General features: G+C 41.1%; 1 protein-coding gene and 1 long non-coding RNA gene across 41 annotated transcripts in view; one reads left to right on the forward strand and one right to left on the reverse strand.

The window, feature by feature from the left end:
• MPDZ (multiple PDZ domain crumbs cell polarity complex component) overlaps positions 1 to 10,268 on the forward strand; it is a 131,938-nt gene extending 121,670 nt beyond the window's left edge. For all 40 annotated transcript variants that reach the window (XM_065549549.1, XM_042850478.2, XM_042850487.2 and 37 more), the window contains 6 exons: positions 593 to 636; positions 3,038 to 3,160; positions 4,786 to 4,890; positions 5,215 to 5,327; positions 6,732 to 6,855; positions 7,744 to 10,268. In XM_065549549.1, coding sequence (XP_065405621.1) covers positions 593 to 636; positions 3,038 to 3,160; positions 4,786 to 4,890; positions 5,215 to 5,327; positions 6,732 to 6,855; positions 7,744 to 7,890 — 656 coding nt within the window. In that variant the 3' untranslated portion in view covers positions 7,891 to 10,268. The remainder of the gene's footprint in view (positions 1 to 592; positions 637 to 3,037; positions 3,161 to 4,785; positions 4,891 to 5,214; positions 5,328 to 6,731; positions 6,856 to 7,743) is intronic.
• Positions 10,269 to 10,853: 585 nt separating this feature from the next.
• On the reverse strand, positions 10,854 to 18,860 carry LOC135972253 (uncharacterized). Its single transcript, XR_010588665.1, has 2 exons — positions 18,580 to 18,860; positions 10,854 to 14,614 (listed from the first exon to the last, which is right to left on the reverse strand). It is a non-coding gene; the product is annotated as an uncharacterized LOC135972253 (long non-coding RNA).
• Between the last annotated feature and the right edge of the window lie 5,532 nt (positions 18,861 to 24,392).

A 24,392-nucleotide genomic window follows, 5' to 3' on the forward strand; every position in this document is an offset into this window, starting at 1 on the left:
TAAAATGCTGATAAGGCAATTATTGTATAAAAAAGCCCCACAACCCACATAAGTATCATTTTATATCCCTTTATAAGCATAACAGCAGCAGCTTGTCATACCTTATGTTGTATTGTAAGAATGCAAGTTGTTAAATCAGAGACTCTCATCAAATGTAAGTATATCTTCCATTAAACTATCTCATGCATCCCACACGTGAATCTGTAACAGTAGCAGATTTTGTATCATTAAATCAGGAAAGATGAGTAACCATTTTCTCATGTTTAAATTACAAGAAAGTCATTATTGCCCTGAGTCTGTCTTGTTAACTGCTCATTGAATAAACCTGGCAGTCTTTATTCCAGAATATATGTATTATTCAGAAAATGAATGATTGGCTATCTTTTTTTTAATTTTGTGTAAAATACACCTATTCCCTCCTATCTCAGAGGTAGTTCAATCTTGTTAATGTAATGAGAGCAGATGTCCAGGCATGTTACTATAAGAAAAGAGCAAAAGCTAAAATCATTATAACTGTTTTTATGGCTATAATGGAGAGCGTTCTTTAAAATCTTACCCAACCTTTTATATATTTATTTTTTTCATTTCACAGTATCATCTGAAATACAAGGATTAAGAACGGTTGAAATAAAAAAGGTAAGTCGTACTGTAAAAATTGGAACCCCTCAGCAGCTATAAATTAGTGTGTTTACACTGAGGATCTGGCCCTAGATTTTTACCTATTGGAGAGAGGCAGTGCTATGTCCTGAGACTTGTGAAAGACACTTTAGGTTTTCATGAACATATGTCTAGTTTTGTTAGTTAATCCATTTTATAGAACACAAACACTAATGGCAGCTTTACATCCAGCCCCTAGGTTTTCCAGCTGCTGTGGGGATGTAACACACAGATCCCCATAATATCAGTCAGAGTCAAGCATCTAGATTCCTGTAACCTACTTTGAAAATTTAAGGGACAAAGAATTAGCAAGAGTTTGAGCCATATTTTTATTTTAGTCATACTCAGTTAAATCCAGAGTAAATGGAGTTTAGTAGGATTTATAGTCCCAGTTTTTATCATATTTTTCTTATTGAATCATTTTTAGTTAGGATGTATTTATACAATAACTATTTTTAACTGTACTGTATATTTAATAAAATCATCAGTATACAGATTCTGAGATCAGTTTCTCACATCAATTTTACACCAGTTCCATTGACAAAGCCCTGGCTGGGATGATTTAGCTGGGAATTGGTCCTGCTTTGAGCAGGGGGTTGGACTAGATGACCTCTTGAGGTCCCTTCCAACTCTGATATTCTATGATTCTATGACTTCCTGATTTATATGCAAATATCAGCAAAATCAGGCTCTTTTATTTCCCAGTATTATTTATTGTTACAATTGGTTTGACATTCAGGGCTTTTCATTGTATGGATTTATTGTAGCTGCTTTATTCTCTCTGTCCCTTCTATAAATAGCTTTTTATACTGTGCTGAAATGTTATTTTGAACTTTCTAAAGCTGTTACTGCTGTGTGTGTCATACAGCAGCAATACACTAGGAGGAGTATTCGTCCTCTTTCTATATTTGCAGTGTTACAAAAGAGTGTACATCACCACAGCTAGTCCGATTACTTACAGATACAAAACCAGTAGATCCTCTTCTTAAAGCACAGGCCTATAAAGGGGGCAGTTTCAAATTATGGCTGCTGTTTGAGTGCAGTGACAGAATCTGCATGCTCACAACCCAGTTTGTTCATATAAATTGAGCTCAAATAGATTTTGCTCATGTATAGTTTGTCACTGGTGTGCACTATTGATAAGCCTGGTCATAAAATCAGGAGCAACTCCCCTGAAGTCAGTGGAATTGCATGGGTGTAAAAACAGTGTAAGAAGGGGGGGGGAAATCAGGCTGCAATGTGAAACCAATTTCATGCAAATGTGATACGTACACATGTAATTTACACCACACAAATGGCAGCTGGATTGAGTCCTGTCTGAACTTTTTTTTTTTAGCAGAACTTAAGCTAAACAGCTTTAGGTTGAGATTCTTGATTCTTTCACTGTGGACAAGTTTGCTCTTTTTTTTCCATCTCTTTTCTTTCCCCTGAGAGATCAACATTGTGCAAGAGGAGTTAAATTGTTACATGGCTTCCTCACTGCTTGGGTCATTGTTATAAAAGCTTTGGGTGAGCCAACACCCCCACCGTACGCCACAGTATCGCTTTTAATAAGCCTCATTATTGGCTACACTTCCCAGTCATTGGTGCCAGGGAGCCTTATTCTGCCCAGTGGTTATCAGAGGCTTCATTCTGCAACTTCAGTGATAAGGGCTCTGTATAGTAAAAAATCAAGACAGAATAGCCAGCCTGATGGCACAGAGGTGTGAGCTCAAAATGCCTGCCAGGCAATCTACAAGGCAATAGTGAAGGTGGAAGGAACAGAGATTCACATCTTCTTGGCTAGAGTAAAAAATTCTCAGTGGTAGTGAACCAAAACAATTCAATTCATTGTTCCTTCTCCCATTCCTGTCTTCCATTCTCCCCTCACTGTACTCTGTTGCTTGCTTACTAGCATCCAGAGACGTTTTACGTCTCAACTTTATTTTTCCTTTTTTTCTCCACGAGAAACTATTGTCTTCAAAAAAAGGCTTTTTCTCCTACTTCTCTCAGTGAAGTTTCTTGTGACACACTATGTGAAAGACCCTACATGAAGACAAACTGACATACTTTGAGGAATTTGCAATGGTGGAATGAAAGTGAAGAGGGGTGAGAGTGCCATATCCCCTCCCTGTACATTGACCTGGAGGAATTAGGGCTGAGTTCTTTATAAGTGAATAGTTGTTTTACATTCCTCAATTTTAGGGTGCCTGTCTTAAGACACCAAAAAGGGGCCTGACTTTGAGGGTTTGGTGTTCAGTGCTGTCTGAAAATCAGGCCCCTTTAAGAGGTCTCAAGTTGGGTACCCAAAATCTCTAGTCAGTCTTGAAAATCTGGGCCTAAAGGTAATTGTGTATTTTCTCTCAAGCAATATCTTAATCTGTTTTCCTTACTGTAACAGGGTCCTGCAGATTCCCTAGGAGTGAGCATTGCTGGAGGAGTAGGAAGTCCCCTAGGAGATGTTCCCATATTTATTGCTATGATGCACCCAAATGGAGTTGCAGCTCAAACTCAGAAACTCAGGGTAAGTTAATTGCTAAGAAAGGAGGTTGGTAAAAAAGCTTAATGTGATGGTGCTGAATAAATTACTCTAGCTTGGTCACAGAGTAGAGCCACATGGTGTATTCACTAGCGCTTCAGGCCATGCCAGAAATTTCTGCCATTCAAATCAAGAGTACAGTAGTTTTAGATGGTAGCATTTTTTTTCACAAACATTAGCAACTGGGGAGAAAATCTTAAAGCAATCTTGGAACATGGAGCCAGCATGGCTTTCAGATACCAAAGTGAAGAGCTTGGTGGAGAAAGTTAATAGAGAAGTGTTATTTATCCTTTCACACAGTACAAAAACCAGGGATCATCAATGAAATTAATAGGCAGTTGGTTCAATACAAACAAGAGGCAATACTTTTTCACACCTCACACAACTAACCTGTGGAAGTCATTGCCATGGGGTGTTGTGATCACCAAACATATAACTGGGTTCAAAAAGAGCTGGATAAATTCATGGAGGGTAGGTCCTTCAATGGCTATTAGCTAAGATGGTCAAAAATACAACCCCATTTTTGGGTTGACCTTAAACCTCTGACTACCAGAAGCCAGGATGGGGAGACGGGTGGATCGCCTATAATTGCATTGTACTGTACACTCCCCCTGAAGCTCTGGTATGGGCCACTGTCAGAGATAGGATACTGGGCAAGATGAACCATGAGCTATCGCATATGGCAGCTCCTATGTTTTTATGTGTAGATAAATAGATCCCACATCTGTCCTGATTATTGGCACAGCAGACAGCAGCCTTCCCAATGCCTGCAGTTATATGATTTATTTTACTTCCTTCTGTTAGTTGCTTTTCCTGCAGCACATTCAACTTACCCATCTCTATGTGTAGGCTATTCTCGTTTTATACACCCACTGCGTGCAAAATTGGTATGAATGAGTGCATTACCACTTGCAGCCATATATGTCTGGTTTTAAGACCAGTTTGCATCACCACTGAATGTGGCCCATGTATTCCTCTGGGAGTTGCACTGGATTATTCCAGGCTGCATTTGAACCCGGGGGACCTGATGATAATATGCTACATTGGTCTGTCTTCCCAGAATATGTAAATGTTTGACTGTCATCTACTGATTGAAATATCAGAGGTGTGTGTGTGTGTGTGTGTGTGTGTGTGTGTGTGTGTGTTGACTTCTAATGTCTAATTACAACTATGTAAACTATAATACTGACATCTCTATAGTGTATGTAGATTCAGATCTTAGAGGATATAAACCTCAATAACTACTTCAGAATCAGGGCTGTTTCACCAGTTATCACTAGAGAATTATGACTTGCACTGGAAACAAAGGGCTAGATTCTCAGGTGGTGTAAGTTGCTGAAGCTTTATTGAATTCACTAGAGCTGCCTTGATTTAAACCAGTTAAAGATCTGGGCCAAAGACTTTATTGTATCCAAGATCAACAGTATGCTGTAGACAGGTGGTAAATATTTCCTTGATACTATATATTTTTTGCAAATCCTACTAGCTACTCAATTCAAGTATTCTTCATGGAGAGGGTACCATCTTATTTTGTGTTGAAGAGATGGCATGTAGATCTCAGTGACATAGCTTCTTATTAATGGCTGGCTCTTTCATTTTCTCTTCTGTAGGTTGGGGATAGGATTGTTAATATTTGTGGAACATCCACTGAGGGCATGACACACTCCCAAGCTGTCAGCCTACTGAAAAATGCTTCAGGCACTGTTGAACTGCAGGTAAGGAGTTTCTCTGCACTGATGTTCAGAACGCACTTTGCGGTTTTGATTTTGAGGCTGAAAAACCAAGAGTAACACACAGCTGCCCAGTTCTGAGGAAAACGTAGCCAGAGAATATAAAGGATTGGAGGGTTATGTTGTGCAGTTTTCACATCCTCTCCATATTTTGCTCCAAAGTTATCATTTATTCTTATTTTAGCTGAAAGGAAGATAGGTTTTTGCAACAAATGAGGCTTGTTTTGGTCATTTCACCTTTGTAAATACTGTGGTGTTAATCACTGTGTGCTCAGTTGTCATTTCACTATCTACAATGCGCCCTCTCAGGTGGTGGCTGGAGGGGATGTAAGTGTCGTAACCGGTCAGCAACAGGATCCACCAGCTTCCAGCCTTTCATTTGCAGGACTAACCTCAAGCAGCATCTTTCAGGATGATTTAGGGTAAGTGCATATATTATCCTCGATGGATCCTTTCTAATTGAGTGACTGTAAGGCCCACTGGCTGGGACTGCACCTGAAAACTGCTTAGAAGTTGCAGCATGTGCAGAGTGAGGTGTCCTGCTAACTTAGTCATGACTGTCACAGGAAACCTATAACTGGGCTCCATAGGCCACATAGGACATTCTGGTTCATTTCAGGGTACAACTCACTATGGTGATTTTGACCCATAAGGCTATGATTTGATTTGATTTCAGCACCTTAGAGACTGCTTCATTCCTTGTGTTGTAGTTGAGATCAGCTGAAGTACTCACTCTAATTGCTTCCATGCTTAAATGGCAGGGCATTTTAAGTATGGATCTGTTGACTCTGGAACTCACTCTCCCTACCAGTCTATCAGAGCCTGAGTTTGTTGACTTGTCGGGTATGCTGCAAGGCACATTTACTGCCTGAGAGAGTGTTTTGGGGGCTTCATAGATTTTGATAGGTCACCTGATTTCCTGGGACAACACAACCTCCATGGTGGTTGGGTTTTTGTTTTTTTTTCGTTCTTGGGGCGGGGTGTTGGTGTTTTAATTTTATACATAATTATACCTGGAATTCATTGCAGACACAAATATTAGTAGATATTTAAATTCATGATGTGTGTGCCCAAAAAGGTAGTTGGATGCCTACCTGCTAATATTTCCATCCTGAGTGCGAAAATGTGGGCACAGTTCTTTGTGGTTGAAAAATTAAATTATTTCAAAGCAGACCATGAGCCCCCAAACTTGTAGGTATACAGTGTATATTATAGTCTACTGGAGGAGTGGTGAAAAACATGATTGAAATTGTAAGTTCTGTAATTCTTATAGTCTGTCGAAACATTGCAAATTTCTAAAAATATAAGCCCAAACAACAGAAGAGAACAGGAATGATTAAACCAGGCTTAGGAATTGGTTGGGGCTATTTTTGATTTTCTCTTGTATATGAGTTTTGGGGGAGGGAGGGATTTTTAAAATAATGTTGTAGTTTTTGTGGGGTTTATTTTGTTTGTCTCTGAGCTCCAAAATTTTGATACTTACTTATCCATAGGTAATAAGCATCAGTAGTGGACCATTCAAACAATTATGCAGTGTATTAAATGACAGAATGAATAAACTTCTGCAGCCAGAAGGTAAAATACCATGGCGAAGTTATGAAAGGAAACTGTAAATAAGTAACCAGCTTACGGCATTAAGCAGGATTTCAATGGTTGACATGAACTGAAATATTCACCGCAATATACTTAAAATCCTGTGTAGAGTTCTCAGTAAAGGAAAGTTTATTTGTTAGTGTTGAAAGGTGAAGAGCCTCTTTGCTGAACAATCCACATACTGAACTAGACGTTCACAAAAGAAACAGGATAACTTCTTTTCTCTGTTGTAGGCCCCCTCAGTATAAGACCATTACTCTAGATCGAGGACAGGATGGTCTAGGCTTTAGTATTGTGGGAGGATATGGCAGTCCTCATGGAGATTTACCCATCTACGTTAAGACAGTATTTGCAAAGGTAAGTGCATGGGTGTAAAACTACTCAAACAATTCAGTGCTCAGACTCAGCAGCTGATTTATTAATATATGGCCCGGGGAGAAGCCAGTGGGTTCTGGACAGTTTATCTTCTTCAAGCAGGAATGCAGGTACCATTTAAAATTGTGTCCGCAGTTTGAGGCTTTAAGTAAACTGGGCCCTATTTTCTGAATTCCCAATTTGCTCACATGAAACATTTGGATTTGAGGATGTAATTTAGTTGTCCACTTTGGACAATTGGCCCCTCACTGTTTAGTTTGCATTCTCTTCAAGCAGTGCTTGGGGTGAGTTTGAATTACTTGCTGTGAATATTGGAATCAAATATAGGCCAGAACCACTGGATCCAAACCTTAACTTTGGAGAAGCTCAGATCATGATCTAAACTTGGTGTGTAGCAGGCCTGAGTCAGAAAACCAAGTAGGAAAACTTCCAGACTTTGACATTTAGGTTCAGATCTGGATTTGATTTCTAATTTGAATTGTTGAGAACTTTGCCAGCCAGTGCAAGACGGCTGAAGGAGTTTAAAAATTCCACAGCTCTGACTTATAGAATGTATGCATTACATCGTTCCCATGTTGTAAATTTAATTCCATTAATAAGGTGATGAGGAATTTCATTACTCCATCTGGTTAGTTTGCACAGTGGAAACTTTATGTAAAAACCTATAGGCAGATACTACCAAGGACAAAATGAGCCTGGATTTCTAGTAACGAAAACTGATCAGCTTAGCCTTTCTCAAGCAGAAAAGTTTAATGTGTGCTGTATATTGAACCCATCTTACTAAGACCCTCTTTAGATTTCTCTGTGAACAGCTATAAAACCAGGAGTTTCAGAAATGCATGTCTGCAGTTACATGCTGTTTAATTTCAGGGTGCAGCAGCAGAAGACGGACGGCTGAAGAGAGGGGATCAGATCATTGCTGTCAACGGGCAGAGCTTAGAAGGGGTGACCCATGAAGAAGCAGTTGCTCTTCTAAAAAGGACAAAAGGGACTGTCACTCTGACTGTTCTCTCATGAACTGGCTGTCCAAATAATAGGATCAACAAGATTCCATTATCTACATTCCACATAGCAAAGAGAATGGAAATGTTTATGTAGCCTTCTTGCTACTCCAGCTTTACCAGACTGTTATATCACTGAAGAAAAAATAACACTTAATCATATTTTTGAACACAATAGAAGTATTTGTCTTACTGTCGAATCACTGGGATGGGCTTATGTAGTCTCTGGCAAAGACTTAAGGTTTTTTATTATTACTGTAATGAATACAGGTGACCCACCAGAACATGAAAGTTTGCATTAGTAACCGCATTGCAAACTGGAATGTTTTGCAAAGAGGCTTTGAATATTTGCGATAGGTGTGGGAGGGAGAATGTGTGCGCTAAATAGTCAAGGGGGGAGGAGATAACTGAGACTATTTAAATAGCAGAAATAAAGTCACAGGAGGAACAATAGTTTAACAAAAGAAGATAGATGGAAAAATTAGAGAGTCAGTGTTGCTAATTACGTGCTCCAGACACAAAATAATGGAGAGGGGGGTTGGTTTTTTTTGGTGCTCAGGGGTTGAAAAATCCACTTGCAGGAAACTTTCCCTGGTGAATGAGGGAGCCTTCCTGGACCTGCAGTATCACAAGGATTTCGGCTTCTCTTTTAAAGTAGTGAAGTTCCTAAGCTTGGTGGGTGTGAAGATAATGTTCCCGATGTGAACAGTAAAATGAACACTGCCCTCTTCCTAAGTTTGCAGACAGGTAGATCCAGTGTCACAGTCACTGCTGCTCACAGCTTCTTGAAGCAACAGTACAAATTAACCACCATGGCTAGCTTCCGTGTCACTAGTCAGAGCCCAGTGGAAGGTAGTAAAATGGGTGAGGAGTCAATTTCATGCTGCTGCTATTGCTCTATAAGCCAGTGGTGGGCAACCTGCGGCCCATCACAGTAATCAGATTGCAGGCCATGAGACATTTTGCTGACTTTGGCCATCCCCAGGCATAGCCCCCGCAGCTCCCAGTGGGTGGGAACAGCGAACTGTGGCCACTGGGAGCTGCGGTGGGCCGTGCCAGCAGACGGTCAAGGTCAGTAAAATTGTCTCACGGCCCGCAATCAGCTTACCTTGATGGGCCTCATATGGTGTGCAGGTCTCGGGGTTGCTCACCACTGCTCTAAGCAGAAGCAGATACTGAAGACATTCAGAGTGTAGGAGGACCCCCCAAAAAAGAGAGAGGAGGGTAGAATAATAAAGACCCCCCTCATTATAGAGGAGTCCAAGAGTAGGGCAAATGGTAGAGGTTCCTCTTCAACTTCACCCTAGTCAGAAAGCATGCAGGAGGGGAAAGGATGGGCAGAGAAAGAAGTCCCTTAGTCCTGCCAGCTGCTGGAAGGAGTTCTAAATTATTGAACACTTACAAGCCAGACCCTGATATGTAAGATGAAGCCCTGTAAAGCTGTAGGAACAATGCTCCTGGCTTCTCACTATAAAGTGTTGTCCCTGGACCTTACTTGTGAACTCTCTGTCAGTTTCCCCCCTTTTGCCTAGTACTGTATCTGCTTGGTCAAGCCCCATCTGTGATTTACCTTGTCACTAAATACAATATGTCTTTAAAACCTTTAGAGAGGAAGAAATGTCAAAGGTCATGTGAGCACTGGTGTTCCTTTAGGCTAGGGTGCTGCCCACGGCGTGTTTTCATGTAGCTGCAAGACTATTGACTAGCAAACACCTAGAGCAGCTGGAGCACCATGTCAGTTGTTTATAATATTTAATTCTAAAGTGGGGGCATGTTCAAACTGTGCTAGAGAAATATGCAAACGAGACACCATTTATTTTACTGAGTGAAATATAGCAGGTTAGGAATGTTTAAAGAGATACTACACCGCTACCTCGATATAACGCAACCCGATATAACACGAATTCAGATATAACGCAGTAAAGCAGTGCTCCGGGGGTGGGGGTGGAGGCTGCGCGCTCCGATGGATCAAAGCAAGTTCAATATAACGCGGTTTCACCTATAACGTGGTAAGATTTTTTTGGCTCCCGAGGCCAGCGTTATATCGAGGTAGAGATGTACTTGTGAATTGATAGCTAAATGTAAGTGGATTAACTAAAAAGACCCCTCTTTTTCAATAATTATTTTAGATGTTACATACAATAGACTTAAGAAAAACAGATGGTGCCAGTACTTGAGGCAACTGGTGATGCATTATTAGCCTGTACTCATTCCCAGTATAGTGTGTGAAATGCCCATGTTAGAGTATGTAAAGTCTCTTCAAATATTATCTATATTTGTAACAGAAGTAGTGTACAGATATTTTATTATTGCCTTCATGTCTAAATGCAGGATTTAAGAGAATAAATATGAAGCTGTAAGAGGTGAATTAATAAAGTTGCAGGTGTATTTGTGGTTGCTTTGTGATGGAGTTGTTTTTTTTCCCCATTATTAAAGGGTTGGTATTAGGTCCACAATTTAGTTTTTGTAAAATAATAACATCAGATTTAACAAAACTGGGATTAATGATATAAATGCATCAAGGATTCTTAATTTTTCCACTAAAAACTATATGTAAATGTATTTTTCATAGCTGCATCCCAAACACTGCAATACTGTGTTCCAGCTAATTCATGAGAACCAGACATCAAAACTAACTAGAACAAAGGTTCTTAAACTGTGGTCCGTGGTCTGCAAGCTCCATTCAGGTGATCCGTGGATAATTCCCTCTAAGATGCGTGCCTGGGCGGCTGCACACCTAAGAATGAAGGGCCACCCACCTAATTAGTGGAGCTGCGCAGGCATAGCTCCATTACTTTGGTGCCTGGACCCTGGAAAGGATGCACGTGTAAGGTGAGTTGGTGTCCTTGGAGGGAATAGGGTGTAGGTGGGAGGGGGCAGTGGGGTGAGAAGACGGGGTGTGGGGCAATTTGGGACGTGCAGGGCTGCAGTGGCCAGAGAGGGCACATCCGTCGCATTAGAAAGGTAAGACTACTGATATTAAAATATGAGTTGTGTGCTTTTATTTGTAGAACAAAAAAGTTAATTATTATGTTTTTTTATATTGCGCTTTTATCCAAAGAGCTTTACAATAGTTAGCTAACGGTACAAACAACATTTGGAAGGATCAGTAAGTGGTCTGCTGAGCCCCTCAGCAATTTTCAGGTGGTCGGCGAAAAAAAAAAGTTTGAGAGCCACTGGACTAGAAATAAATGTGAAATTCACAAGTTGTCAGATGGAAAAAAACAGTGAAAATAAAATTAGATTAGGGACACAGGACTTGCCAGAGCAGTGATCCAGCTAGACTAGTATTCTGTTTTTGACAGTGGCCAGCACTGCTTTCTCAGAGAAAAGCACAAGATACCACATAGTGGACAACTATGGAATAACTTATGCTTCAATGTATACACCAACTACTGATGGCAAGGGGCTGATTACCCTTCTAAAGTTTTTTTTTTCTCTTTCATCATTGTGTAATTAACCCTATCTAATGTAACTGGACTCCATGTGCAAGGTGCTGAGCCCTCTGGCCCTGATTCTGCAAAGCACTAGTTTTCCAGTTATTTCGATGGCTCTACTCCTGTGCTTAAAGTTAAGTACGTGCTTAAGTGCTTTGGAGGATTGACATCAGTAGGAGGGCTCAACATTTCAGAGGGCCAAGCCCATTATCCATACAGATGTCTCATCCTTTAGTTGAATCCTGCTAAGCACTTGACTTTTAATAAGATAGCATGGTATTAGTAAAACAGATGTGTGGAAAATGTGGGTCTGGATTGAACACAGCTGACATGGAGGGGTGCAAATTTCTCCCTCCCCAGCAATGATAGTGCTGTTTTGCAAGAGGCTTTCCATCAGGGAAAGGAGGATTTAATTTGTGGTTGGGGTTTCAAAGCAGCCCAGATCGGTGCTTAATCCAGTGGGGTTGAGATTATTCATCCTCTCTAGGAATCAGGCCCATAAAAACAAGAACATGAGCTGTATATTACATGGCAAAAATTGCACCTGTTTAATGGGCCTGTTTGTTCTGCTCTTCAGTGGCAAAGGGGCACGTACTGCTGCAGGAAGAGAGCACAATGGCTAAATATTCAGCAATGATTAACCAAACTGTTATGTTTTGCAAATCCAATATTTTCCCAAGCTGTAAGAGGTAGTCCATGTTACACCGTTTTTTTCCTTTCCACTGATTTGTAAAAACAAAACCCAAGTTTCTGTAGAATGGCTAAGCAATTTAGCAGGTATTTCTCATCTATGGCACATATGATGCTGGTGGGAAGAGATGAAGACTTACTTTTACAAATGTTACTAGAGAAGTTGCATGCATGGACCCCACCCTTCAGTGCATAAAAGCCTTTAAAACTACATTATACGTACTTTTTATTTTTGTTCCTTTCCAACTACTGGATCACGGATCTGCCATGGCACCTTTACAGATCTCAAACTTTTAGAGTTACTGGGTATTCATGGTCACTACAGTACGGTTGGTGTAAGCATGTAATAAGATCCTATTGCTTTTAGCAAAACTTCCACTTACTGATAGCGGACACATACATTTCAAATTTGATTGTAATAATGTCCCTGGTGATGGAATATGACCTCATTTCTACTGCAGAACGAGGACATGCTTCACTTTAAATTGTTCTCATTTCCCCTGCCCTCAGCATTTCTTTTCACTATGGAAAATGCTTCCACAAAGGGCTCAATATTGTTATTTCTGACAGAACAATAATTTGAAACTATACATAAAAAGTGGATACTGTTCCCCTAATAATTCTGAATAGCAATTAAATAGAAAGAATATGAGATTAGACAGTGCAAACCCTGAAAACTTTGCTTGCATCTCAGATTAAAGATCTTGGCACACTCTAAAAACCTTTATTTTAGCTTAACTTGCTGTTTTTTATTGCCAGCATTCTCATACAAGAAAATTATTGTATTAAAGTGTAGTGGCAAAATGTATTTACAAGAAAGAAACCCACCTAATCTTCTCCTTTGAGACACATTTTAGAAAACAGCCTTTATCAATAAAATCTGTGAAGGTATTAGCTCAGGAATAGAGAGTTCTGTAGAAAAGATTTTTTTTAAAGTCCATGAATGTGCGAATCGCATTACTTATCAATATAAGTGGTCTTAACTAACTGAGTGCTATACTAGAGGTTTTAGTATCTGACTTCATTTAGAAGCTGAAAGGGCATCTGCCGGTAGGTGATAGCAAACATCATTCGCCTGCAGCAGAATTAGCAGCTGCGCTGCTAAAAGCAGGTGAGGACCAGTTTCAATTTCAGTGCTCAGCCAGTAAATGTCTGACTTGTTACCCAATTATTTAAGAGTGCATTCTGATGGGGCAAAACTATGTTTTTTTGGAAACAATGTTAAACTTTTCCATCTCTCTACCCATCTTGGCAGACTTAACCAGCCCTATGCCTTCAGTATATGAAAATAGTCTACTGGGTAATGGGATATCCGAACACAGCTATTGTCATACATAGTTTTTTTGTCTATTCATGGTGCTTTTGTACACTTCACTTGGGAAGTGGGTTAAAATCTAGAACTTATTCCATGGGAGGAAGCATGTACTGGGGTGGGAGTCGGTCTGAGTTCTAATTCTGGTTCTCCTAGACAGCTGGTTTGAATAAATCATTTGGTCTTCACTTCTGCCCACACAACTGAGATTAAGGAAATTTATCCCGTGTTGGGAACTTTGTATTCGCACTTAAAGTGCAGGCTTTGTACTTAACCCAAATAGTAAATACCGTAATTTTCAAACAGCTGATGAAGTGAGGAAAATGAATGAGGTCTATGATAATGTATGCAGGTTTTATGTAACTACTTAGACTTTTTTTCAGCAGAAAAAACTAAACTAAACGTAGTACTTTGCATGGCACCCATAACAAACAGGCTCGTTAGCCATGAGGTTTCTGTGATAACACAACAATGCCTCAAGCCTATCCATCACACGTTAACATATTTCATTTTGTATGATGCTTTAATTTTTCATATTAAAACAGTTGGCTTTCTTTGGTTTACAGTTCTTCTAAACCTCTGATATTTCTGTAAAGATCAATAATTATGTGTGGAAGGGAACAGGAGCTGGGGGTAAAAATGGAGCCAGTGCTTGGGATGTACAGTAGATGTACTGACAACCACTGATTCTTGTATGTGGTTCATCTACCCATACTCATTTTCCTTCTGAATCATCCCAAACTTCATGGTCCTTTCTCTACCTTTTCTTATTGACCAGTTCTGTAGCACACCCTGAGGGCAAGATTTTCAGCCTGTACTTAATCATGCCTTGGTTTTTCGCAACTGTAGTTTTTTGGGTACAAATGAGGATGCGTTTTATATGAATTAAAGAGCTAATTAGATGTCAAGATGATAGGAGGGCCCGTACATAATTTTTGCCACGAACTTGCACCTGCGAATATTGACTCTCGGAAACCACTAGAGTCAGAGGATACTGATCCCTGTCACAGGGTAAGGGTATTATTAACCTCTGTAATGGTGACCCTGGTAGACCATTCAGTAGACCTGTAATGCTTGAGGTAGACCATTCAGTTCATGATGCATCGGTCTTCTGTGTAGTTATGACTCCCAAGTATTTCCAGCAGATAAAATGGAAGCTGGGTTTTCAAAATTCAACCCTTTAACTCAAACATAAAGAATCTGTACGGGCCCAAAGAAATACTGTTTGAATGAAATTATTCTGAGGATTAAAGTGTGGCTAGTTTTAAATATGTACTAATCTTCATTGCCAGTTCTGTTACCTGCAATACACAAGAATAAAATAACTCTTTAGATTAGATTTCTGCCTAGGAATTCCACCACATACACATTGGGATATCACACTGGATATGTGTATAAAATTAAGGTTGTGCAGAGCTAGGCAGACGGTTCATACTTAATTATTATAAATGCTACAAAGCTTTAAATGTATTAGTAAAACCTCATTTGAATATAAAATACAGCACCATATGTTCACTTGGGCCCAGATCCACAATGGTTCTAGGTGCCTAACAGTGGGCGGTAGGTTTCTGTGTTTGCTCTAGCTAATTTCAGGGAGGGAAGCTGTGCTCTCTGCTCCCTCCCTGTTGATTTTTTTCCCCCAAAAGCCAACTGTAGGGAATCCAGCATGGCTAGAGCACAGCCCCATGCACTTCTCCTTTTCATCTACAACAATCCAATCATGTTCTTCCCTTTGTCAGTCATTGATGCACTTTTACTATTGACAGAGGCTAGATCTGGATTTGTGTCCTTCCCCATCTCTCGCTCTCTCTCTCTCTCTCATAAACAATGGGGTTATCTGTAAAATTTGCTCCAGGTTCACATTTCTAATATGTCCAGTTCAATGGCATGTGCATCCTTAGTTTTGGGTTGACCAACTCTTTAGTATAAATAGTCACTCTAAGCACTAGAATGTGTATGGTTTTAATGTTGTTGGTCTTTAACCTTATATAAAAATATGCAAGACCCAACTACCTGTGTACACTGCTGCTCAAGCAGGGTTCTGAATGGCTTCTGCAACAGGGATTATTTCAATGAAGTTATTCATAATTTAATGCACAGTACTTAGTACTGGTTTATTAATTTAACTGTTCCAATGCCAGCAGGGGGTAACATTTTTTCAGAAGTCACTTAAGTGCATGGGCACGTTGGACAATTTTTACCATGATGCACACATCTCAGCCAAAACCCTTCTAGTGATTCACTACAGAGCAAGTTTAACTTTAGCTACATGCTCAAATTTAACAAGTGCTGTGCACAGTAATGAATTAGATACTAGTAGTATGGTGATTATAGGCAAATGAAACTGTCAAAAGGCAATCAATCAACCGACTGCCAGGGACATCAGACCCTGCGTGGGAGAGAGAGGCTTGTCTATGTGATGCAGGTTATTCCATGCTTTTTTGGAAAGTATCATTGGTTCTTTAACTTCCAGAGCCCTCTCAAATCAATGGAGTAACACCAGCGTTTATTTCAGCCCATGCGCCATTTCTGATTTTGCAAAACTACTTTGCTCTGTTCCATGTGAGGAAAAGGAGCGCCTCATAATCCAGTGCCTGCATCTGCACCCATAGTTGGGATCTCGCTGGAAATAATGGGGTTGAGTCACCGCTGTTACTCCAGATTTATGTTGCTATAATACCATTGACGTTAGTGGTGTTACAGTGGCAAACAACTGGAATAATGGAGCGGTAACTCAAGCCTGATATGTATGAATTACAGTAAAAACTAGTGAAGAGGAGGAGTACTTAGGGAGGCTATGCAAATAGTAGTGGGATATGTCCAATATAAACTAAATATTTATGCCATTACAATGTCTCCTGCTTTGTGGAAATGTATGTATTCAATCACAGAAACAAAGTACAGAAAACTTTTTGTTGTTGTTTTTTGGCACTGGGTGGGGGAGAGTGCACTATATTCATACACATACAAACATGAGCCAAATTATGTAGGTTAAGCCATGTCTCATAGCAATAAAGTCTGGCAACTAAATAGCATATGATTCTTTGACTGGCCACAGGCACAAAGGATTTATCCATATGTTCTACCCAAAGTAAACAGTGCTCCAGAGTGCAAAACAGCTGAGGTCCATCTCCACTGACTGCCTCTATTCCCACATTGCACAAGGTTTATTGAAGGAATTTCAGCCCCATACACTGATGCCAACTCCATGCTTTTAATATTAGGGGCAATTTTTATTATTTAAGAGCTAAATCTTGCCCACTCCTTAATGGCTACAGTGGGCCTATCTGTAATGGACCAAGAGGGGGTTCCAATACACAGTGGACGATTTGGGAAGCTTAGTAACTTACCCTTGTGTGCCACAGACCACGGGTCATGGGATTTTTTTTCCTGTGAATTGGGGTGTTTGGGGGTGGGGCAGTGGCAGCACGGCAGCTGAGAGCAGCGGTGAAGCTGGTGGCTCTGCAATAATGTGGCTCTATTGGCCACTTCCCCCACTCCCTCCATAGAAGAGGTGGGCATCAGCCATATGGTCTGTGGCAATCCCAAGGCTGCAGTAGCACTAATGCCATTCCATGACCTGTGGAGCCACAACTGTAGCCCCTGGCCTTGAAGAATTCCCCATTCACAGTTCTTCTATTATGAGTCCCCAGTTACTAGCTGAGTGCTGAGCTAAGCATAAGTTCTGAACTCAGTACCTGGGCCACAAAGAGAGTTTAGGCACTGGGCAGATGCATGGGGGCAATAAGGAGGCATCCTCTTTCTGAGGCTTCAGAGTGCTCATATACACCATTACCCCTTAGTGCAAGATGGGGGCTCTACAAAGGGAGCTCAGGTAGAGCAAAGCTCTGTGGCAGCGGCTTTCACCCAGCTCCACCCCGACTCAGCAGACCCATCCCAGGTATTTACATTGTTTGCTGCAGGGGAGGACTATTTTCTTTAATCCCAGTCCTGTCCTGCCTCGCAATACACAGTCCCACGTTGTTTATTGAATTTTTATCCTGCGCCTTCTTTTATGGTAGTGGGTTCTGCAGGACCTGCGGGATCCCAGTCCCACTCCAGGGCTCTAAAATTGTCCCTGGATGTGCTGCCCTCAGCAGATGTCTCCCCACCACAACCTACTCACTCCCTAAACCCTGGTGCAGTGGGATGGGAATTCCCTCAACCCTCCCAACTCACTCATGCAGAGGGATTGGAGTCCTCAGGCATCCCTACAAGGGGATGAGCAGCCCCCTGAATCTCCCCTTTGCCACCAAAGAGATTAGAAACCTCTAAACCTCCATGCAAATGGCTGGAGAGACCCTGCATTGTCATGCAGAGGGAACAGAAACCCCGCCACACCCAGACACAGGCAAAGAGTGCCCCCATTGCTACCCTCACTTCTGTGCTGCTGCTGACAGCGGCGCTGCCTTCAGAGTAGAGCCCTGCAGCAGAGGTTTCATTCATTTTAATTAATTACAATAAAATGATATTGAAAACTTCCAATTTAATGTTTACAACAAACAGAAATTTGTTTGAGGGATTTTTTTTTTATCCAAAGCAAAAGTATATATAATAAAATAGTTCATTATAATACATAAATAATAATAATAGTATCCTGGACACTATGCTCCAGGGCTTGTGCGTTGTGTTTCATTGTGTTATCCCTTACAGACCTTTTTTATGTTTTATAGGTATATTATGATCTCAGATGGGGATAAGCGGTAGACTACATTATTTGGAAAGGGGTATGCAGCCAAAAAGTTTGAAAACTACTGCCCTAACTAAGGAGACCTCTCTACTTGCATCTATGCATGTTAATTGTTTTTCCTCTTTGACCACTAGATAGCACTAGAGAATCAAGGTAATTTGTGAGTAATGTAGGAGCTGTACGTTTATTTTAAGGGGGGGGGGGGGGGAACAAACAAAAAAACAACCACCAGATCTGCCTTGCTTAGTGCTTTAACTCTGACCAGTGGCCTAATGGAAACTATTCAGTCAGTGTGAGTTTATTTCACCTGATCCTAGGTTTAAAACTTCCATATAACTGCATCCCCAATTAAACAAAATGAAATTAGACAACCAAAAATAACTACATCCTCCAGTCCTCTTCTCAATACTATAAGGCCTGCTCCAAAGCCCACTGAAATCAATGGCCTTCAAAAGTGAATGCTTTGGAGGGTTAAACAATAATGACGACAACAACAAACAATCCCACAACCACAACCGCCTGGAAGGGGCGGCTCTATGTTTTTTGCTGCCCCAAGCGCGGCTTTCAGTGGCGTACCTGTGGGTGGTCCGCTGGTCACGCAGATTCAGCAGCATGCCTGCAGGAGGTCCACCGGTGCAGCGCCTTCAGTGTCCCCGCCACCGAATTGCCGCCGAAGCCACGGGACCGGCGGACATCCCGCTGGCATGCCGCCAAACGCAGCTGGACTGCTGCCCTCACAACAACCGGCAGGCCTCCCCCACCGGGGCTTGCTGCCCCAGGCACGCTCTTGCTGCACTGGTGCCTGGAGCCACCCCGGTGCCTGGGTACATTTTCAAAGCATTGTACTGTAGGTACTCACAAATCCTGAAATTATTCATTAACAGGATTTGTACACAATTCCCACGTGATACTTTGAAAATTTACCTCTACAGTTATGAAATGTTCCAGTTTAGAAGTGATTGATGGGAGCGTGGATGCAGTTAAACCTCCCATATGCTTATCTCCAAGGACAGACTTGTAATCAAGATGGTCATCAATCTCTAGTGTTTTGCTGATGAAATTAGATTAAACAGATTAACACCCAAGCATATGCAATTATTCCAGAGGCTAATTTGCTGTAGGCATGCTTCATTTCCTTGACATTGGACTTCAACAACAGTACCTTGGCTGTTGTTGATGAAGATTTTCAGAGACTTATGAGTCAATGCTGTTTAAACATGAAGAATTTCAGCCACTGAGCTGTTTTTTCCAGAAATAACAACCTGTTATCAGATGATGCAGGGGGAAGTCTTGAGGTTTGCTTGCAAACACAACCCATCCAGAGTATCACTGCTTGACAGTTTTCTGGAGAAATTCAACTTTTCCTTTCAGTGACTGAAGGAAGAGTGTGTTTAAACATGATAAGGGATTAAGCAGTACTAAGGATTGATCATCTATTTCTCCACAGTTAAAGTTGAATGAATGCACCCCCTTGCCAATGCCCTCCATTCTGGCTTGAAGGGGCAAACTTTCTTTGGTGATAAGAGTCAATTAAGTCTATGCTAACTTGGAGCGGAGCAAGGTCTGCCAATCATGCTTGTAGCTAGTGGCAGGCATTCTTGTTTAGTGGACAGCTAGTCACAGCAGGCAGACTAGCAAAACAGTTAAATGCAGACTAGAAGATGGGCTAAAAATTAGCATGCTCCTCAAATGCTTCACAATAACCTCCCTCCCTCCCCCCCCCCCCCTTGTGGACTTATTCATTTATTGCACATATAAAACTATACTAATCATGTCCTGGCCATACAGTTATACTGCACTCTGAAATGCAGCTAGTTTTACAGAGAGGTTGTGCTGTGATTCATTTCCCTCCAGATGCCAATGGCGGGGAAGCTGTTTGGTAGCTAAGAGCATTGAAAACAAGTTCCAGCAAAACTGATCTTTATCAGATCCTGTTGAAAAGGCTGCATTTATTAATTGAGTGGTGAAACAGGCTGAGAACAATCCTTTATGTAACCCACATTAAAATGTAACCAACGGAAAGTGGCACAGACTGACATTGTTTTTACACCCATTTTAACTCATAATAGGGTAGGGAAAAGGTCCGAGCTATTTTTTAAAAACATAGTTCTAATAAAATGATATGAGCCTGACTTTTCTGCAGCTTCTCTGCTGGACTGTGTTTGGGAGGCAATCACTTATGAGAGATGCATTATGTAATTCAGTAACTTCATATGCAGGACAGCTCTTGATTATGGGACCTGCTGCCACCAACTAATAGTCTAGTCTCCAGTGTGCTGAAATACTATGTTCCAATTTTGGTTATTGGGTTCAGTGTGACGGTGCTTGGGGGTGTTGGTGGCCTCTGATATACAGGGTGATGATCTGATGGTCATTTCTGGCCTTAAATTCTCTGACTTTAACAGGAATGTTTCTTCCTCTATGTTTGTTTCTGTTTGTTTTGTTTTGTTTTTGTGATGCTCCCTCTCCAAAAGTGAAGGCCATTATTAAACTGGCGTTAAGGAGAATTGCTGCTAACAATATAAAGTGCTTTGACACGGAGATAGGGGTTCTAATTTTGTCCAACAGAGCGCAGTAATGTGCACAGCCAGTTCATCACCATAGCCAATAAGATATAGCTAATGGGCTTCTACATTTAAAGTCTGTTTTGTTTTGTTTTTTAAAACAAAATGTCTTATTGGATCCCAGTCTGTACAAAGAAATTGTAGTAGCATTACAAATAATATTAGTAGGAATAGCAAAAAAAAAAAGCTATTAAGATTCTCCTCTTAGACTGGTGTAAATCAGGTGTGTTTCTATTAAAATCAGTGGAGGGAACACAGTTTAAATGAGATGAAAATCTAGTCCTTGAACATTTTTTCAGTTTTATTTTATTTCTTAGCTACTGTGAAATCCAAACTAAGGACCAATCCAAATAAGTAACCTCAAAATTTAAATAGCCACTTAAAAGTTTCTCCAAGGCTTCCATTCCATTTATGTTTGACCTTTCGTTAAAAGGACACCAATACTTAAAAGCCTTTATTTAAAATACAGAAAAACTGTTCTAAGAGTACATAAATGCCTATCGTATGCCAAACTCTGATGTCATTTACGCTGGTGTAACTACAGATTAACTATTGAAGACAATGGAGTTACTCCAGATTTATACGTTTGTAACTGAGACCACAATTCAGCATACTGCATCTGGCCTTCCCCTCTGAGTACAGACACCTTTCCACTGGCATCAGTCCAGCTTTCTCTGAGGCTTCACCTACATACAAGATTGCTTTTAAAAACTCACCATGTGGAAAACTTTGCTCACTTCACTTTTCAACACAAGAATGAACTAGAAATCAGAATTCTGGGAACACTACTGACTAAATCCTTGGCCTTGACAATGTTTACAAGAGGCCACAGCTGGTTGAGGTTTTACGGTCAGTCAGGGGTGCAGAAATCATGAGCATCAGAATACAAGGTGATTTGGGGCCTGATAGCCCCACTTGGTTCCCTTGAGAAGCAGAGAAAAAAAATTAGCAGTAAAAATCAGACGAAAATTAACCTGACAAACTTGTTTCCTTTGTCTTCAAGTCTCTTTAGTAAGTCAGGTCCCTTCCTCAAAACATGAACAAGGGCCCCAGCTGCCCAAGAGAGTGAGTCTATTACTTTTTTATGTGCTAGGCTTTTCCATTATATTCAATGAAGCATCCTAGCTATGAGTGAAGCCACACTGAAAATTGGGGGTGGGCCCATGAAGAAAAGAAAGATGGGAAATAGTGACACTCTCTCTTTATGTTGTAAAGGCAGGGCCATGACGCATTGCGTGGGGCAGGCTTGTTCACTAGCTCAAGACTACAAGAATACCAACTACAAAACAAGGACTTCAGGATTTGGCCCACTGTATGTGTCCAGGGACAATGGTGGTAAGCACTCTTTATACATTTAAAAATGAATGAATGGTCATTAAACATAATCCCCAGTCCAGTGTAGGTGAGGTCTTAAATTTCTTTGTGCCTAAATTGTGAGTTCTGATTCAGTTGTATCAGCTCTTAAGTATCATAAAGATAGGACATTATTTATTGATAAATGGAGTCTGGAATTAATGTAATCCATAGACAAACTGCTAATGGACCAAAACTAGATGGAAAGATGACTTGAGCATACACAAATACACAAAATGTGTCAATGATGGATAGATTGTATAATGGGAAGAGCAAAGCATTAATCAACTGAAAAGATTATGGGCAAAATTCTGCGCTATCTTGCATGTGTGGGTTGGGGACAGGCTGGTGGGAGGCTTTATACACCCACCCATCCCATTCCCAGGGCTCACAACCCTAGTGCGTCAGCTGACTTGGTGACCTGGGGTTGGCACCCCACCCCAGCTCTCCTCCCCTCCCCTCCCTGCACAGGTGCTGCGGGTGACAGCAGGTACTCTGGAGAACTTCTTCACTTCAGAGTATCAGTGAGGAGCTCTGCAGAGCACATTTCCCTGTGGCATCCTGAGCTATCCTGTCCTGCTCAGGCAAAAAGAAAAAACCCTCCCAAATCCACTAGAGCTCCACTCCTTTCCCCAGCATCTTTCACTCAGAAAAATCAGAATTTTGCATTTGGATTCCTAAACCAAGCTAAAATTCAACTCAGGCCAAACTGATTAGCACAAGTTAAAGCACAGAGGGGGATTAGCTAGACTTCCTTTATGGTCTCTATTACACTGCATATGCCCTTTGCAGAGTGCAGTCCCCCATGCAGTGCAGTGCAGATTCCAGGCATGTTGTGACACTCAGACAGGAGGCCAAGCTAATTGTGGCTAGGCAGCAAATATTCTGTAGGGTTGCAGATATTTAAAGACAAGCACATTTCTAAAGTGGAGTGTCTCATATGGAATACTCACATTTCATTGACAACTTTCTAGATTTCCAGTACTTTTGTGTAATCTGGGAAGGTATATCTGAGTTTCAACTTCAAAATGTTCATTTCCCCTCAGCCTGTATAATTATTGTCCCTCCCCCTCCACATCTTTCAAAATACCATAATTGGGAGTTTGACAGATAATCCATATAACTAGAATTAAAGCAAATATAATATGCAGCTGCCTTTGCATTAAGTGATTAAATGAACTAGCACAGTTTTGAAGTAGATCTGTAGAGCATAAATTTACCTCGTGGCAAAACTCACTATGTAACACACCCTGCACCATCTGCTCACTGAAAGCTTCCAGTGCTCACATTATAAATATCCCCTGGAACTACTGTTACGGACAATAAACCAGCAATCAGTGATAGTTCAAGTGCTGTAATAAATGCTCAAGTTTGCTGGATCACATTCTTGGCTCTTTCTAGGGATGGTCACATCAATTGTCTATGTTACATCCAAATGTACATATTTTAAGCCAAAGTGTGGTTGTGAGGTAAATCCTGTCAAACACCCTGAAGCATCCAGGCTACAGACATAGCACATTAGAAAAAGGCTAGTGGAGAGATCTGTCAGGTTTATTATGACATAAAGGAGCATGCCACATTCAGAAACTAGAGGAAAAAAATGTGACATGATTCTTATTTAACCAGAACAAACAAGAAGCAACCTTAATCCAGCCCCTTGTGCGGATAAATTAGGAAGCCATTTTTAATTATATGATCACATATTATTTCCGCATCAGCTCCTAGTCCCAGTCTTCTTGCCCAGACTGTCCTAGTCTCCACCACCCACCTCAATCCACACCCACTTCAATCCACTTACCATGAAGATTCTTTTCCCAGTCTATTCCCTCCACTGCCCTTGCCCCCACCTTCTGGCTCTTGTACTCTGCATTTGAGACAGGTGACTTCCTACTTGGGATGCCTGGGTTCCAGCAGAGGGATCATTAAGAGCATTGAAAAGAGCCTCCCTGCTTTTGGTGTCTGTGCCTGGCCCCACAGTGGCCCCCAGCAGCAGGAAGCAGCAATTGCAAAGAAAGTCCTGCTCAACCCTCTCTTGCCAGATTGAAGCATGCCAGTACAGATGCAATCTCTGGAGAATTTAGCTGCCAAACTCTAACAAGTCTCTTCTGAGCATGTATTAATTGAGATTTTTGAAGGGCTTATAATTTGGCCACAGGTAGGGATAGGAACTGCAAAAGATAAATTAGTTAGTGGTATCAGAGATATCTCTGAAACCCACTAACTGCCCCTCCTCAAATTTCAAGTCTTTTCTCCAAAGTATGGTGGCACTAGATCATTTAATCATATGCTTAAGCATGTGCATAACTTTAAGCACTGGGAATTAAGCATGTGCTTAACAGCTGATCTGAACATGGAAGCTTTCCTGAATCAGGGGCCTTTAACGAAAGGAGCCTCCTTCCCTTTGATATTGACATATAAAGCTCCATATGGTCTGGGTCCTGGCTATCTAAGAGACTGAGTCTGTCCCCATGC

This window comes from Chrysemys picta, chromosome 6 (assembly GCF_011386835.1).
Source record: "Chrysemys picta bellii isolate R12L10 chromosome 6, ASM1138683v2, whole genome shotgun sequence".
Classification (NCBI taxonomy): Eukaryota; Metazoa; Chordata; order Testudines; family Emydidae; genus Chrysemys; species Chrysemys picta.